This window comes from Thamnophis sirtalis, unplaced genomic scaffold, assembly GCF_051295495.1.
Source record: "Thamnophis sirtalis isolate CommonGarterSnake01/CBP01778 unplaced genomic scaffold, rThaSir2_p1.2 scaffold_8, whole genome shotgun sequence".
Lineage (NCBI taxonomy): Eukaryota > Metazoa > Chordata > Lepidosauria > Squamata > Natricidae > Thamnophis > Thamnophis sirtalis.
Genome location: NW_028261388.1, coordinates 69,337,071 through 69,353,205, shown reverse-complemented (window position 1 = coordinate 69,353,205; position 16,135 = coordinate 69,337,071). Strand labels below are relative to the sequence as shown.

Below are 16,135 nucleotides of genomic sequence, written 5' to 3'. Positions count from 1 at the left end.
GAAACAAGAAAACATACAAGTGTTATTTTCAGTTTAACATGCACATCTACCGGTAATTACAAGTTTAGGAAATAAGGCATTTAGTTCTGTTAAATCACACAGTGATTGCCACAAAATATGAAGAAATGAGACAGTCATAGATGTATGGTGGGCAGGTCTCCTGCTCAGAGAAAATAAGATAGAATAGTTTATACAGAGAATAGAAAATACTAGAAATAAGAATCATCAGCAAAAAAAAAAGATGACTTCAATCACCAAGACAGAGGAAAGAAGCTGCTTTGTTAAAGAATAATAGATAAGTGCTGTATTCGTAAGGCCAAAACACTCCTTCCTAATAGTTTTTAACTGCAGCACTATCATAACCAATACTTTAAAGCAGCCTGTCCTGATTCACATCACTTAGTCCTAAAACCACCAGTTTAGCAATGTAATGTGACTGCAAAAAGGGGCAAATGCAGTGTTAGAAATACAGCTTCCAGGGCTTCAAGGGAACAAATGGTGAACTATAGATGACTCTGCTATCAACGCAACCTGGTTCTTCCTTAATCTCTTCTAGAATGAAGAGATGGTGAGCAACAATTCAGATTTTTTTTCAGACTGGTTTTCATTAAAAATTGGATAATGATTTGATCATTTTATTTCACAAGAAACCTGATACATAATTGTGAAACCTATAATAACTCAATCAGCCCTAATTCCATTAGAATTAAAAATATATGTATGTGTGTATTATATGTACATATAAACTCTCATAATAATATGCTAAAATAGAAATACGTAGCATGCTAAATTTGCTATAATATAATTTCTAGTGTTATACCATTGGCCAAAGTGACTGAAGTTGTTGGGAATTATAGTAATATTTGTAAATGGTGCAGGTGCCTACCCCTATTGTAAAAGAACCATTATTCCTGTTATCAAATAGATTTTTGAATTGTGGTAATAAACTTTGTATTCAGTTTGGTTTTTTTCAACTATCAAAAATATTTAAACAACCACATATATCTCCCAATACGTACAAAATAAAATTTATTGCACAGAATATGGGCTAGACTCTCCAAAGTCTAGATGGGCAACCCCTAAGAAGGTTGTGGGAAATAAAAGGGCTAAGAATCTTGGGATTTCCAGATCCAGGCAGACAGGCCAGTACTGGCTAATCAAGCCGGACATCATGGTAGTAAACAAAGACTGGAAGACAGCAGTGGTGATAGATGTAACAGTGCCATGTGACAGCAACCCCAGAAAGAAGAAATAGGAGAAGTTGGAGAACTACCAGAGAATGAAGGAGGAGCTGAAGAAAGTAAAGGTAAAAGTGGCCCTAATGGTAGTATTAGCTCTTGGGACTCTGACTTCTAAGTTAGGAGGCTGGCTCCAACAAATTCCAGGAATGACACAAGAGCTGTCCAGAACAGTGCAGTGCTAGAAACAGCTAAGATGCTGTGCAGAACGCTTGAAATCCCAAGACTCTGGTAATATGCTGAATATATTGTAGTTGTAATTGTAATGTATATGTATGTATGTGTCTGTGTGTATGTATATATGTACATTAACATACATATGCATGTGTAATAATAGATAGATAGATAGATAGATAGATAGATAGATAGATAGATAGATAGATAGATAGATAGATAGATGATAGATGGATGGATGGATGGATGGATGGATGGATGGATGGATAGATAGATAGATAGATAGATAGATAGATAGATGAGAGAGAGAGTATGTATATGCAAATATGATTATATATTATAAATTATATTATAATTATTTTTCAGTTTAGAATAAATTACTCCAAGGGAAGAAAATAACTTTCTCTATATGGGTAAAAGGAGCAACTGTTCATTAATTGGATTTACCCCCAATAATTTGTTTACATTTGCTGAATCTATACCAACAAATCTATGAATCATAGAATCTATGAATCTATGCTGACAAATGAGATATTTTCGGTATGATTTTCATTTTCTTGAGAGAGATAATTTTAGATTCATGGTTTCCTTTAAAATAAATATGATCTACAGGCTTCTTTACTGAAGCTACTCTATTCATTCAATTTTACATATATTGACTTTTTGTGTTTTCACTTTAAGAATAAATGTGAAAGAATGAGATTAATCACATTTACTCCCTCTTATCTTCCATGCTATCACCAAGGATGTTCCTAGGGTGTAGTTAGAAGCTGCGATTGCTGTTTCTGATATCTGATGATAAGGTATTTGAAGAGTCTTATCAAGAACTCCTTTCATTTTGCATACCTCTTTAAGAACATTAAAATTGTATTCGGACTTTAAAAAAATCAATTAAGATGTTAAAAGTCTGGTTTTTGTTGTTCGTTTTTAAACCATTGGTTCTTGCACACTATGGTACCATGTGAGACAGAAATTGTGGATGACTACAAATTGATACTGCTTGGTGCAAAATGAAAGAATAATAAAAATATAGAGGGGGCCCTTAGACCAGTGTTTCTCAACCTTGGTGATTTTAAGTCCTATGGACTTCAACTCCCAGAATCCCCCAGCCAGCAGAGCTGGCTGGGGAATTCTGGAAGTTGAAGTCCACAGGACTTAAAGTCGCCAAGGTTGAGAAACACTGCCTTAGACCATCAAGACCAGCCCCCTACTTAGTAGATGAAGCCAAATTAAGGCATTTTCAACTGTGCTTGGATGCATCCAGTGGCGGTCTCTACTACTTTTCTTGATCATTGGTTCTGCTATATAATCTTTTTACAGTGAACAGTTCTTCTTGCCTTCCTGTTGTTTAAATCCATTATCCATTATCCTGTACTCTGGAACCATAGGGAAGAGTTTTTGACTTTCTTTTCCATGCCATCCTTTCAGGTATTCAGAGTTGCGTCAAGAAGGCCTTTCAATAATATTTTCTTAAATGTAAATATACACCTGCAGTTGCTTTTCATAGGTCTTACTACCCAATCTCAAATTACTTCACTGCTCTTTTTATTGATCTTGTTCCAATTTGCTACTTTGTACTGTTTAGATATGCTTCCTAAAACGAGACTTATATCTATCTTTGAGAATCAGTGAATCTGTATCAAGATTACAGTAGACCACATGAGTGGTTTGTTAAAAGAATAAACAGACTCTTCCTGGTGGTAATTTAAATAATTAAAACCGAATCTTCCTGAGTAAAGGCTAAAATCATTATTATTTAAATGCACCATTATATGTCACCACTATTATGTCTGGCAATACTTTATTCACCCCATCCTTTCCCAAACCTGTTCCGTCCGTTGCACATTAGATAACTATCATAGGCAGAAAGCCTGGCAAATTTCATTAGGATTTCAGGAATGTTCAGCCCACCATCTGTAGGAGACTCAACCTGCTCACACAGAAGATCACCTTCAGAGTAATACAGTGAAACTGTGCAGGGGAAATAATAAGCAGTACCATATTTAGAAAATAAACTGGCTGCTACATACAGTATACAGGCAGGCTTCCAGCTGCCATCTGCATCATAACTAAAATCTCTTGTTTGCAAACTTACATGATTACTGCATCTGTTCAGATGAGGAAGTCAGACATACAGCACAACAGAAATACATTAGGTGAGGTGTAAATCAAGTGTTTCCTCAAAATAGTCACTCATAAAGGGGAAAATAGATTAACAGGACTGCCGTGATTTATTTACAGGCAGGCTAAAAAAAGATGAAACATTATAACTTGTTGCAATTTACGTCTATAATCTGCAAAAAGTACATTTCAAAATATATACATAATTTGTTATATGCTTTGAGAGGACAGCCAGATTTATGAATAAGTTAAACAAGCTATGGCTTAGAACCTCAGAAAATTTCAGAATATCTGTTTTAAATTTTGCAAATGAATTCATTACCTACATTAATAAAACTGATCTTGATTACTTATTTTGTGTGTGTGTATATGTATGTGTGTGAGTATGTATATATATGTATGTATATATAGTATGTGTATGTATGTATGTATGTATGTATGTATATATGGTCTCTTATGACGAGCCGATGGACAGAGAATGGAAGCAGTGAACTTCCTCCCATATTTGGGCATACCAGGGGTTGTGACTTTAAATACACACACACACACACACACACACACATATCTTAAAATTATATTTAAGATTTCATTTTAGTATTATTTCTAGAATAATGAATACTATATTATAATCTGTGAGAGAGATGAAGCCAGACAAATGATAAATATTTAATCAGTACATGCATTCATTTGAAAATATATATATGTATTTTTGTTTTAAATACCAGTACCTCCTATATATGTTTTCCTTGTTTTTTCTGGTGACCCAACATCTTGATTTGGTAAGCAGCTTGGTGAGACGTTCTGATGAAACTTCTTATCAAGGGACCTCCTAGCTTTATATAGCTTGGGGGAGTGATGGCTAACGTTTTTGCCATCGCATGCCAAAAGTGGGGGGAGCGTGGGGGGGGAATGTGTGTGTGTGCCCACTATAATTTTATGCGCCTTCCCCCCATGCATGCACGGGCAACCCCCCTCCCCTGCTTTTGGCAGGTGATGGCACGGTGAACCTGCTTTTTGCTCTCCCCAGGCTTCAGACTCTTTCTAGGAGCCTGGGGAGGGCAAAAATGGCCTTCCCCACCCCCTGGAGGCCCTCCGGAGGCGAGAAACAGCTGGTTTTCTGACTTCTGGGTTGCCCATTAGGTCATTTTTCTCCCTCTGGAGGCTTCAGGAGGGTTCCTTGAAACCTCCAGAGAGCACAAAATGGCCCAATGCACAAATTGGAAGTTTGGGAACGGACTTCCAGTTTGTGAATTGGGCATTTTTTGCCCTCCGGAGGGCGAAAAACAGCCAAAAATCAGCTGGCCAGCATGCACATGCGCTCTGGAGCTGACAGGGGAACGACTCAAGTGCCCTCAGAAATGGTTCCATATGCCACCTATGGCACACTTGCCATAGATTCGCGCTCACAGGCTTAGGGCAATATTTCTCAACCTTGGCAACTTTAACTAGGTGCACTTCAACTCCCAGAATCCCTCAGTCAATGTTGAGCTCTGGGAATACATGGTCATTCAGCACTGAATTCTGGTAATTGAAGTTCACACAGCTTAAAATTGCCAAGGTTGAGAAACATTCGCTTAGGCACTCACCAAGTCTACATCTGGCACTGCTTGAGTATTTCAAAACTAATTCATTAACTTTTCCTGTGCTGTTTAAAAAATTCCTCTCCACTATTTCCCCTTTTCTTTTTACTTGTTCTGATTCTGTTTATTTCTCCCAAGTTGTTCTGTTTTTGGTACGAATAACTTAGGATAAATAAAACAAACAATTTTATTTTGTTTTTTGCATGCTTTGCTATTTGTATTGATCTGCTGTTTTTTATGTGAATATAATTGCCTTTTTTATGCTTAACCACAAGGAGCACCCATGCATCTGGTTTATTTTTATTACAACTCCACAGAAAGGAATAGCCAGATGTCATTCCCCGGGATTCAAAATCTTTCTCACGAAGTGCATTCCCGGACCTTCACATTTTAGATGACTATAGATATCATCTAAAGCTATCCAGGTCCAATTACATACCAGTATTCATATATGTATTATATCATTATTCTAATTCCTTCTACGCAATTTAATCTCTAAGCATTGGTTTTTTAAAATGAAATACAACCTATGCCTTCAGCTTTGTCTCTTATCCACATATGAATGCACCGTACATTTCAGATAAGCCCCCAAGAAATATAGCTACTATACTAAGCATATCCCGTACGTTTTTGTCCTTGTCTGCAATTGAATTCTCAGATAGGACAATATTAGGTCTTTCATGCAATTTCCTGTGTGAGATTTGAAGTATTTCCATTTCTGCTTCATCCAGTTTCTTGTCTGCAAATATTAATTGTAGAAGAGAATATCTGCAGCTCAGACTTGGAGTGTGGAATTCTTGGTTCTCTCTAAACTTGGTTATTAGCTGGCAGATGTTTCATTACCCAACAAAATAAAATCAGTGTGATGTTATCTATTTTCCCCAAAATAAGACCTATCCTGAAAATAAGACCTACCATGTTTTGCATGTGCACCTAATAGAAACCCTACCCGAAAAATAAGCCCTACCTAAGCCCTAGCGCATCCAGCCAGCTGCTTTTTCCATCTGGTTGCTTCTGGTGCCATGCCCGCGAGGTGAGGTGGGGGGTGGAGCTGCCCCATGCACTCCGCATCGGCTTACATCAAGAGCCTCACAGCCAGGCCATCCACACCCCAACACCTTCCTTGCCTTGCAGCGACAGCTCCACCAGCCCCATCCAGCAAGACCTTGCATGGCTGCTGGCCCACTTCCTCTGCTTGCTCATCTGGCCGCAATGGAGTATGAGGTGGTATTCAGCAGGTTGTGATCAGTTCTGGAGAACCGATAGCGGAAATTTTGAGTAGTTCAGAGAACTGGTAAATATCATCTCTGACCAGCTCCGCCCCCATCTATTCTCTGCCTCCTGAGTCCCAGCTGATCGGCAGGGAATGGGGATTTTGCAGTAACCTTCCCCTGGAGTGTGGAGGGAATGGAGATTTTACAGTATCCTTCCCCTACCACAACCATCAAGCTACACCCCACCAAGCCACACCATGCCCACCAAGCCATGCCCACAAAACTAGTAGTAAATTTTTTTGAATCCCACCACTGCAAGTGATATGTTGGTGCCATGGCCACAAGGTGAGGCAGGTGTCAGGGTATAGATGGCCTGGTTGCATGGACCCTGAGGTAAGTCAGTGGGGGGCGCATGGGGCAGCTCCACCCTCCTTGCCTCACTTTGTGGTTGCTTCACCAGCACATCACTCGGCCTTCTGCTCTGTTGCAGCCATCTGAGCAAGCAGAAGAAGTGGACCAGCGGCAACGCAAGGTCCTGCTGGACAGGGCTACTGGAGCTGCCACCACAAAGCGAGGCAGGTGTCGGGGTGCGGCAGGGGTGGGTTTCTCGCCCCGTTCCAACCGGTTCAGTTGGAACGGGGACGGCGGCGTCCTCGTGCACGAGCGCAGTGCACACATGCGTACTAGCTTCTGTGCGATGCTCCAGCTGCTCCTGGAGAATCGCGCAGGCGCTGTATGTGTCCTGCGCATGCGTGGAAGCGCAGAACTCGTCAAAACCGGGTAAGGACCACGGGCGGGCGGATGGGCCCTTCGCCGTTCCCGGAAGTTACTTACTTCCGGGTTCGCCGACCAACCGGTTCGCAGGGACCGCCGCGAACCGGTTGAAACCCACCCCTGGGGTGCGGGTGGCCTGGCTGCGGGAGCCCTAAGGTAAGCCAGTGCACAGCACATGCGTCAACTCCACCCACCCTGCCTTGTAGCAGTGGCAATAGGACACCACACAGCCTCTTACCCCACCGTGAGCAAGCAGAAGAAGTGGGTACTCCCATGTACCTTAGGGGTGGGGGTGGAGAGAAACATCATCTGAAAATAAGCCCTAGTGCTTATTTTGGAGCCAAAAGAAAATAAGACTGGGTCTTATTTCCAGAGAAACATGGTAGTTGGGTAATGAAAAGTTTGTAGCAAACAACTAAACTCATAAAGCACCAAGAAGCCCACAGCATAAACAGTTTGCAACCATTCAGAACTACAATAAAATGTTGCAGGCTATAAACATTTGTACAATAAGCAGTAAAAGCACAGTTGCAAGAGAATAAACTCTCCCACTGCTGTCAGGTATAGCAACAGGAAGCTTGTAATAGATATAGTAGCAGGTAAGATTGGGGCAAAGTAGGAAGGAAGGGAAAAGATGCCAAGCAAGTATTCTGGTATTGTTTCTGGCCCAGGGGTGAAATCCAGCAGGTTCTGACAGGTTCTGGAGAACCAGTAGCAAACGTTTTGAGTAGTTCGGCGAACTGGCAAACGCCACCTCTGGCTGGCCCCAGAGTGGGCTGGGAATGGAGATTTTGCAGTATCCATCCGCTGCCACGCCCACCAAGCAACACCTCGCCCACCAAGCCATGCCCACAGAACCGGTAGTAAAAAAAAATTGAATTTCACCACTGTTCTGGCCCCTTTCCCAGCCATGGTCACAGTGGAGGTCTCTAGCTTCTTCTGTGTAATGAAGTAATGTATCATACTGGTATGTGTGTGTTTCTGCTTCCTCCCTCCCTCATTGTTTCTAAGGGTGTGCACTAGGAAGCATGAGTGGACTGTATATGCTCTAATCCAAGTCGTATAATCAGAGGAGGTGATCCAAGTCATAACACATCAGAGGAATCTTTAGGGAAATCTTTCCAGTATTTTTTTATTTCTGCCCTCCCAACTTCGTCTTTCAATTCTCAGAGAATTATCATGCAGAGATAGGCTGGCAAAGTCTTTGCTCCCTTTAAATAATTTCCCCTTGATTTGGAAAATATATTAAGAGACTAAAATTATTTTAATACTCATTTTGTCTCCCACTCCTGCAGAATGAAACATCAGTGACGTCTGTTACTTAGTTACAGTCCTGAAAACTCTTGACGCTGCACTGAAAGTACATCTCAGAACAGTGACATGCGGTGAAGCATATGGCTGGTGAGGCAAAAAGAAAGAAAGCGGCTTTTGCCCACCCCCCCGGCAGCAGCTATGTCCGAAATAGAGGCGTCCCGCGCCCCGCAGCTACGTCCGACCCAGACAAGGCTGGAGCGAGAGCAGCTGGCCGTGGGTGAGTCTCCGCAGCCCCGGTTCCATCTCCAAGCAGCCCCAGGAGGAAACGGGCCAGCCCCGCTTCCCTCCCTGGACTTTCCAGCAGTGGAGGACCCGCATTCTTCTCCCTCTTCCAAGCCCCAAGTGGCCAGCCTTTCGCCTCCACGGCTCTCGCTCCAGCCTTTTCCGGGCTCCTTCTCGGCAGGCCTGTCAGAGCTCTGGAAGAAAGTGGCGGGAGCTGAGACTGGCCACTCGGGGCTTTGAAGGGGGAGCGGAATGCGGGTCCTCTGCTGCCGGAAAGTCCGGGGAGGGAAGCGGGGCTGGCCCGTTTCCTCCCGGGGCTGCTTGGAGATGGAACCGGGGCTGCGGAGACTCACCCACAGCCAGCTTCTCTGGAGAGGAGGGGGGGTGATAGAAGTGGAGCGGAGCCTCTTGCCACTGCGTGCCTGGCTTGCGGAGTGCCAAAAGGGGAGGGGGCCTCTTGGAACACCCCCCCACAGCCCTCTTTGCCTTTCGCCTCCGCGGCTCTCGCTCCAGCCTTGTCTGGGCTCCTCATTTGAAGAAGTCAGCTTCTTTTTACCACGTTAAATATTCTTCAGGGAACTATTTCTGTTTCAACTAGTGAACCAACCAAATAATACATACATGTTGCAGTGAAGAGCGAGCCTCCTCCTTCTCCCCCACTCCTCTCTCCTCTGAAGCGCGCCCTCCGAAATAACCCGCCAAACGTAACCGTGCTCAACTGCCAACAAGGAATGATTCGCTGCTCCCAGATCAGGAGCGGGAGAATCAGTAGCTCCTATGCATACGAAATTTTTTTCTTTTTAACCCTTACTTAACTTTTAAAAGGCGAAAAATTCCTTATGCAAAGGAGGCCCCGAGTTCTCTCGCCTCCTCCTATAGTTAACACTAAGCACAGACCCAAATCACTGTGACTTGGAGTCTGGTAGCAACTACCTTGACTTTAATTATTTTTTAAAAATTCTCTAAAATTCTTTCCTTTTCCTGAGGAGACTGGTGACGCCCCGCCTCCCCTGCCTCTAGTGACTGCACGTCCCTGTCTCAGAACCACCCCCTTTCCATATGTGGCATATGTATGTCTGGGTGCATATGCAGGTGGTGTGCGTGTGTTTACGTATCAATGGAAAGAACTGTGCTACAAGTCAGGAGGGATACCTTGGAGCACATTTCATGCAGAGCTTTGGCAATAGCCTTGCCAGGCACATTGCAGTGGAAGACATGGCACTTCAGCACACACGTGTCCTTGTCACTGGCCACGAAAGCAAAATCCCTGCAAGGAGAGGAGAGCCCAATGAGCAAGAGCAGGGCTCCAAGCTCTAGCTTTGCTTCAGGAGGAAGAGGGGAACTTACCTGTCCCTTGATAAAGCATAGCATGTAGGGGGAAAAAAGAACGATTAATGAAGAGTATTTGAAGCAGCTACCCTGTTAATAGCTTGGGAATAAGTGGTGATCCCACATGATAAGGGTAGAAAGAAGTAGCAGAAGATCCCATGGGAAAGTCAGGGTGGTGGTGGCTAATCCTAAATTTTTGCACCCAAAACATCTATAGCTTAATAACTCACTAGTTACAACACGTAGACTGAAAAGTTGCCCTTGGAGTTTGGTTTCGGTAAGAAGGTCTCCTTTCTCCAACCTACCCATTATTACTCACCTGCCTTTGTTGCAGCCTACCCCCCAAACACGAATATTGATGATGGGCTGGCAGTGGATGAGGCTGTGGTCCAAAGGATCCACCAAGTTCATTGTATCTTCCTTGAGAATCATCACCATGTTTTGACCCTGTTAAGGAAAGCCGAGAAGTGTGAATGGTACAGGAATGAAAATCCCTCTGTCTAAGGCATGTTTAGCAAAAGCTGTAATAATGGGGACATACTGTAACTGGGAACACTATCTTACGCTAGATTAAAAGGGGAAGTTCCCTAACATAACATCTTCCTATCATCTTCCTTACTTGTTCCAAACAATTCCAATAAAGTTGGAAAAAAATATTTTGAGGAACTGAATAGATTAGTGTCAAAATTCGTTTGGCAAGGGAAAAAAGCTAGAATAAGTTTGAAATTGCTACAAGATTCTAATAACAGAGGAGGTTTTGGGTTGCCAGATTGGGAGTGATATTACCAGGCATCTGCACTTACGTGGCTGAAAGAATGGATAAATCTGAGACAGGCAACTATTAATTTTGGAGGGGCATGACTTGAAATTGGGTGGTATGTCTTCCAAAGGTATGGGAAAAATAAAATACACTGATACCTCTAAGGACACTACATCAGAAATGCATTATTGTTAGTGTGGGTAAAAATGAGAGAAAAGCACTATTTGAAAATCCCAGCCTGGCTTTCCACGAGGGAGGCACTGATACATCCAGTTAACATGGGAAAAATCATAAGATATAAAGATATTCTGAATGAGAAAAGGGAACTTAAAAGTAAGCAAGAATTGAATAGTCAAGGGGTTGATTTAACATGGTGGCCTCATGTACAAATGCAGTCAAGATATGAGAAAGATGTCAAAACATATGGTTTTTATAAAGAACTAACAGAATTAGATCAGAACCTAACAGGAACAGATGAAAAGTTAATTTAAAAAATTACAACTATTTACTGAGCATTAGAATGGAAGAGAACAAGTAAAGGAAGCAATGATAGCGTGGGCTAAAAACTTTGGCTACTTGATAGACTTAGACAAATGGCAAAAGTTGTGGGAGAGGAATTATAAATTAACAATGTCAACTACATATAAAAAAACTTATATAAAATGTGTTATAGATGGCACTTTCCACCAGCAAGACTAGCTAAGATGTTCAAGGATAATTCTGCTAAGTGCTGGAAATCTAATCAGACACTGGGCTCGTATTACCACATGTGGTGGACGTGTCCAAAGCCAAAAGAATACTGGACAAAAATACACACATGGATAGAAAAAATGATGAAGGAACACATAGACTTAAAACCGGAAATATTTCTGTTGGGTATCATACCAGAAAAATATAATAAAGATAATACGTACTTAGTACTACATGTGTTAACAGTGGCTAGAATTGTATTTGCACAACACTGGAAGAGCATAGAGATCCCTACAGAAGAGAATGTAATTAAAAAAAAAACCACAATGTGCAGAAATGGATAGATGAACGCTTAAAATTAAAGATAAGGAAGACCACTAAATATTTTTTAATATGAGATTTGTTCTATCAATGGTTAACGAGCAGAAACAGACATAGATTTCAAAAAATATAAGAGAATGACTAATTTTGTAAAAATGGTTTAATCAAATGAATAAGTAAGCACTATTGTCATTATATGTTTATTATCAATGTTATGATGAGATATCATTGTTACTATATGATTATTACTAATGTTATGAATGCTATTGTTATTATGATGATGATTATTACTCAAACTAACTATACCCAGACAACACACTGTTTATATGCCTGAGCATAAATTTATCTAAATTCATTTACAGAGTCTTTAAATTTGTGAATTATATCACCAAACAGTTCTAATATAAATCCAACACTGTAACTTACTCTTGGACAAAATAGAGCCCCTGTGTTTTCATTATTTTGCTTTTGTCTTGTTTTGAAAAAGGCACAAATGAGAGACAGTTTGGTGTAGTGGTTAAAGTAACCAGGGTAGAAACAGGGAGACTGCAAGTCCTGCCTTAGTGCTTTGGGCACAAAGTGGGCTGCGTCACCCTCGGTTAGTCACTTGGGTCAGTCCTAGGAAGCAAGCAATGGCAAACCACTTCTGAAACGCTTGCCGACAAAACTGGACCTGTCCAGGCAGTTTCTGAAAATTGGACACGCTGAATGGAAGGCGGAGGAGGGAACAAATCCATTCATTTTTGATCCAAGCTGTTACAAGTGTTTTGTCCTGTTCCAGCAGTTGTCACTGCAGTATTGCTTTGCCTTCAAAATCTTTTGAATTTTCCTCCTCAGGTCAGTACAGAAGGTGGGACCAGTCACTTCCCTATTGGCATTGGCTTAAACCGGTTGAGAAGGTCTGGGGGGCGAGGGGAGAAGTTTGGAATGAAACAGAAGGATTTAACAGCACATATATGAAACTGGAACTCATTGTACGTGTGCTTCAAATTCCTTTCCGCATAGCTTTTTCAGATAGACACATGAAAGCAGAAAGAGCTAATTTCTGAGCAGGGACTTTTATTGTGGTGCTTTCCTCCCTATATTCCTGTTCCTCCCCAGCCTGTTTTAGTTCAGTCTATGGAAAGTTGGGTTAGGGCAACTTGGGAACTAGTGGTCTTCTGAGTTTGGCCCCTTTTTTGGTCTTCTTTCACACTTCCCTGCAAGTAGCCTGTTTACCAGGACTTTGGGGTTTAGTTCAGGATTTTCAAGGGTTTGGAGCAATACATGACCTGACCATTTATTTGCTTGTCTCCTGCCTTGAGATTCATTTGGGACCTGGGCTTTATTTCCATCCCTTGATGTCCTTTCTAAGTCTGCTTCAGATAGCTGTGGTTCCTTGCTTCTGCTGCAGACACTTTAATTGGCTTTGATCAGTGGGAAACTCCTGCTTATTTTTTCTTTCAACTGAGCCACTGCAATGGCTTCTAATATTTTCTTCATGTCCAACTTTCCCTATCTCCAACTCTACAAACTTGCAACTGTTTGTCTGACTGCTATACGCATATACTCTAGGCTTTCTGCTGGGGTGAACTTTCTGTTAAGAAGCAAAGCTGCATTGACAGCCTCAGGGGACGCAGGTTTGGCCATGTCAAATTCCCCCATTGCCCAGCCGTTCATAAAATTGTCCTCTGCTGCTATATATGTTTTTGAAGAAAGGGCTGTACCAGCCCACACTTTACTGCTCAGCTGATTAAATAATAAAACATCAAATAGGTTTTTATTTCCTGGCTATACCCCACTGTGATTCTTCTTGGTATAAACCGTTTTGTTTAACTTACTAGTTTGATTTTCTGTTCTCAAAGCTGCACTTTTTGTATTGATAGAAACTGAAAATAAAGCTCAATTTGGAAAGCCAACAAGCCCTAGAGTCAAATGTAATGATATCAGCCTACAATGGAAGAGAATAACATATTTGAAAACAAGAATGGAAAGACTCTCCGGTGGCAACCTTCACCCAGGCCAAGAGACAAAAGGAAACCCCAGAATAGTTGGGTCCAAGAAATTAATGTCTACATTCCAAATGGGAGACAGTGGAATTTGGCAAGAGAAAACAGGTGATATCTTAGGAACAGATATTTTTCCCTGGGGCTATATACCTTAAGCACTCACCTCACCCCATCTATCAGCAGGGCCAAAATTGTCACAATTGCTTTGGGAAAGTTGCTGGATGCAATTATTTACTGCAATACTGCTTTTGCCTGGTGCCAAGTCCTCCTCAGGAATCTCAACCCAGCCTAAGGAGCGCACAACAAAACACTGGGAAAAGAGGGGGGGAGAGAGAGAGAGGTGGGGAGGGAGGGAGAGAACATCAATAGGCATCAAACAGAGCTAATGATTCTCCAGCCCTCTTTTGGCTATTTAACAAATCTTATGTGTTACTGGACTCCTGAGCTATATAGAGAAAAAAATGCTTCTGCAATCCAATTTCCAGCCTTATGTGTGAAACATTTGAGACTCCCAATATATCCATTGCTAACTCCATCCAATCTCCAGTCTTTATAATAGCAAACACTTTTTCTTCCTATTTCAGTAATAATGAAATAATGGAAAAGCCTTAACGTTTTCTGTTATTCATTCAATATCCTATTATGTCGGGAGCCCAAAGGATCATGAAGCAGAGGGGCTGGGTGGTGCCCTGTGAGCCCTCCCATTGCCTTTTTAATTGATTTTTTAACAAGGTTTAATTATTCTTGCCTCCCTCTAAAATTTAATTTTGAAATTTTAATTCTAACATTTTAAATTTTCTACAAAAAAAAAATTCAGGGACCATGAAGGCATAATGTTAGAATGCAATATTGCAGGCTACCTATGCCCTCAGTCAGGAGTTCAATTCTGACCAGCTCAAGTTTGATTCAGCCTTCCATTCTTCCAAAGTCAATAGAATAAGGACCCAGATTGTTGGGGGCAATATGCTGACTCTGTAAATCACTTAGAGAGGGCTGAAAAGTACTGTGAAGTGGTATATGTCTGCTATTACTATATATTGTTTTTCTATTCTACTGTACATTGCCCAGAGTTCCTCTTTGAGGGAGATAGGCAGTTCAGAAATATGATAGGGGGGAGAGAAATATGATAGAGATGATAGACAGCTAGATAGCTAGAGCATTTTAGCAGTCTGTTAATGTTAGTGAAGCAGTCACTAAGTGACACCGCAACTGTGCTTATGATCTTACTTTGGCTTTGCTTTGCTTTACAGGTCTGCAAAGGTCATAAATGTGAAGTTTGGTCACAAAGTTACTATTTCATCACCATCATATATGCAAAAGATTGCTACATTAAACAGCCACTAAAGGAAGACAACCTGTACTGTAACAATCTTCATTTTAGAAAAGGCATTTCTTTAATCTGTGAAACAAAATGAATATCTGTTCCAACATCTTTATGTACTTCACCTTTTTGTATATATACTTTATATCAGGAGTGTCAAACTGGCGGCCCATGGGCCGAATGTGTCATGCACAGGCCATGCCCACCCCAACTCAGTGAATGGGAAAAACGTCACGAAATGTCACGTGATGGCAATGTGACGCAGCGAGTTTGACATCCGTTCTTTACATTAAAGTAAAGTCTGTTAATACCTGCCAAATCTTTTGAGCATCTTTTCATCTTTTGATAATGTGTTAGCTTGTATTACAGTATTTTATACTCTTTCTCTTTTACATCGTCTTTTATATGAACAAAAAATTGTCAAAACTTGTTAAGAAGATTGCAGTTCCAAGCTTATCTAGCAACATAACCCACTGGCCTACATTTGATTGGTCATGCACGTTACCGACCTGAGTATGCTGTAAAGGATATTAAGGATATTAAGGATGCACTATAAAGTGTGGGATTGAGATTCCATTAGCAGAGCAATACCAAAGGGTGATATAATCTTGCTCCTCTAAAATGAGAGTCCATATTTTGGAAAAAAAATTGCCCGCCAAACCTGCAGTAATGCCGGCATCAACCCACCCCTGTTAAAAATGATTACCGTATTTTCACGACTATAAGCCGCGCTGAAAATCCTAAAATTTGATCAAAAACCGGCAGTGCGGCTTATAACCCGGTGCGCTTTATATATGGAAAAAGATCGAAAATCTCTCCCTCCCGATTTTACGCTCAAACTGGAAGCTCTCGCACACGTCCCTCGGGTCTCTCCCTCTCAATTTTACGCTCAAACTGGAAGCTCTCCCACACGTCCCTCGGGTCTCTCCCTCTCAATTTTACGCTCAAACTGGAAGCTCTCCCACACATCCCTCAGGTCTCTCCCTCTCAATTTTACGCTCAAACTGGAAGCTCTCGCACACGTCCCTCAGGTCTCTCCCTCTCAATTTTACGCTCAAACTGGAAGCTCGTAAAATTGAGAGGGAGAGA

At 41.6% G+C, this 16,135-nt stretch overlaps 1 protein-coding gene across 1 annotated transcript in view; it reads right to left on the bottom strand.

Annotated features, from left to right (window-relative positions):
* APBB3 (amyloid beta precursor protein binding family B member 3) overlaps positions 1 to 16,135 on the bottom strand; it is a 50,987-nt gene that overhangs the window by 15,794 nt on the left and 19,058 nt on the right. Inside the window, exons 5-7 of the mRNA XM_014066716.2 lie at positions 13,889 to 14,035; positions 10,286 to 10,413; positions 9,790 to 9,904 (exon numbers count right to left, since the gene is read on the bottom strand). Of these exons, the coding sequence (XP_013922191.2) occupies positions 9,790 to 9,904; positions 10,286 to 10,413; positions 13,889 to 14,035 (390 nt within the window). The remainder of the gene's footprint in view (positions 1 to 9,789; positions 9,905 to 10,285; positions 10,414 to 13,888; positions 14,036 to 16,135) is intronic.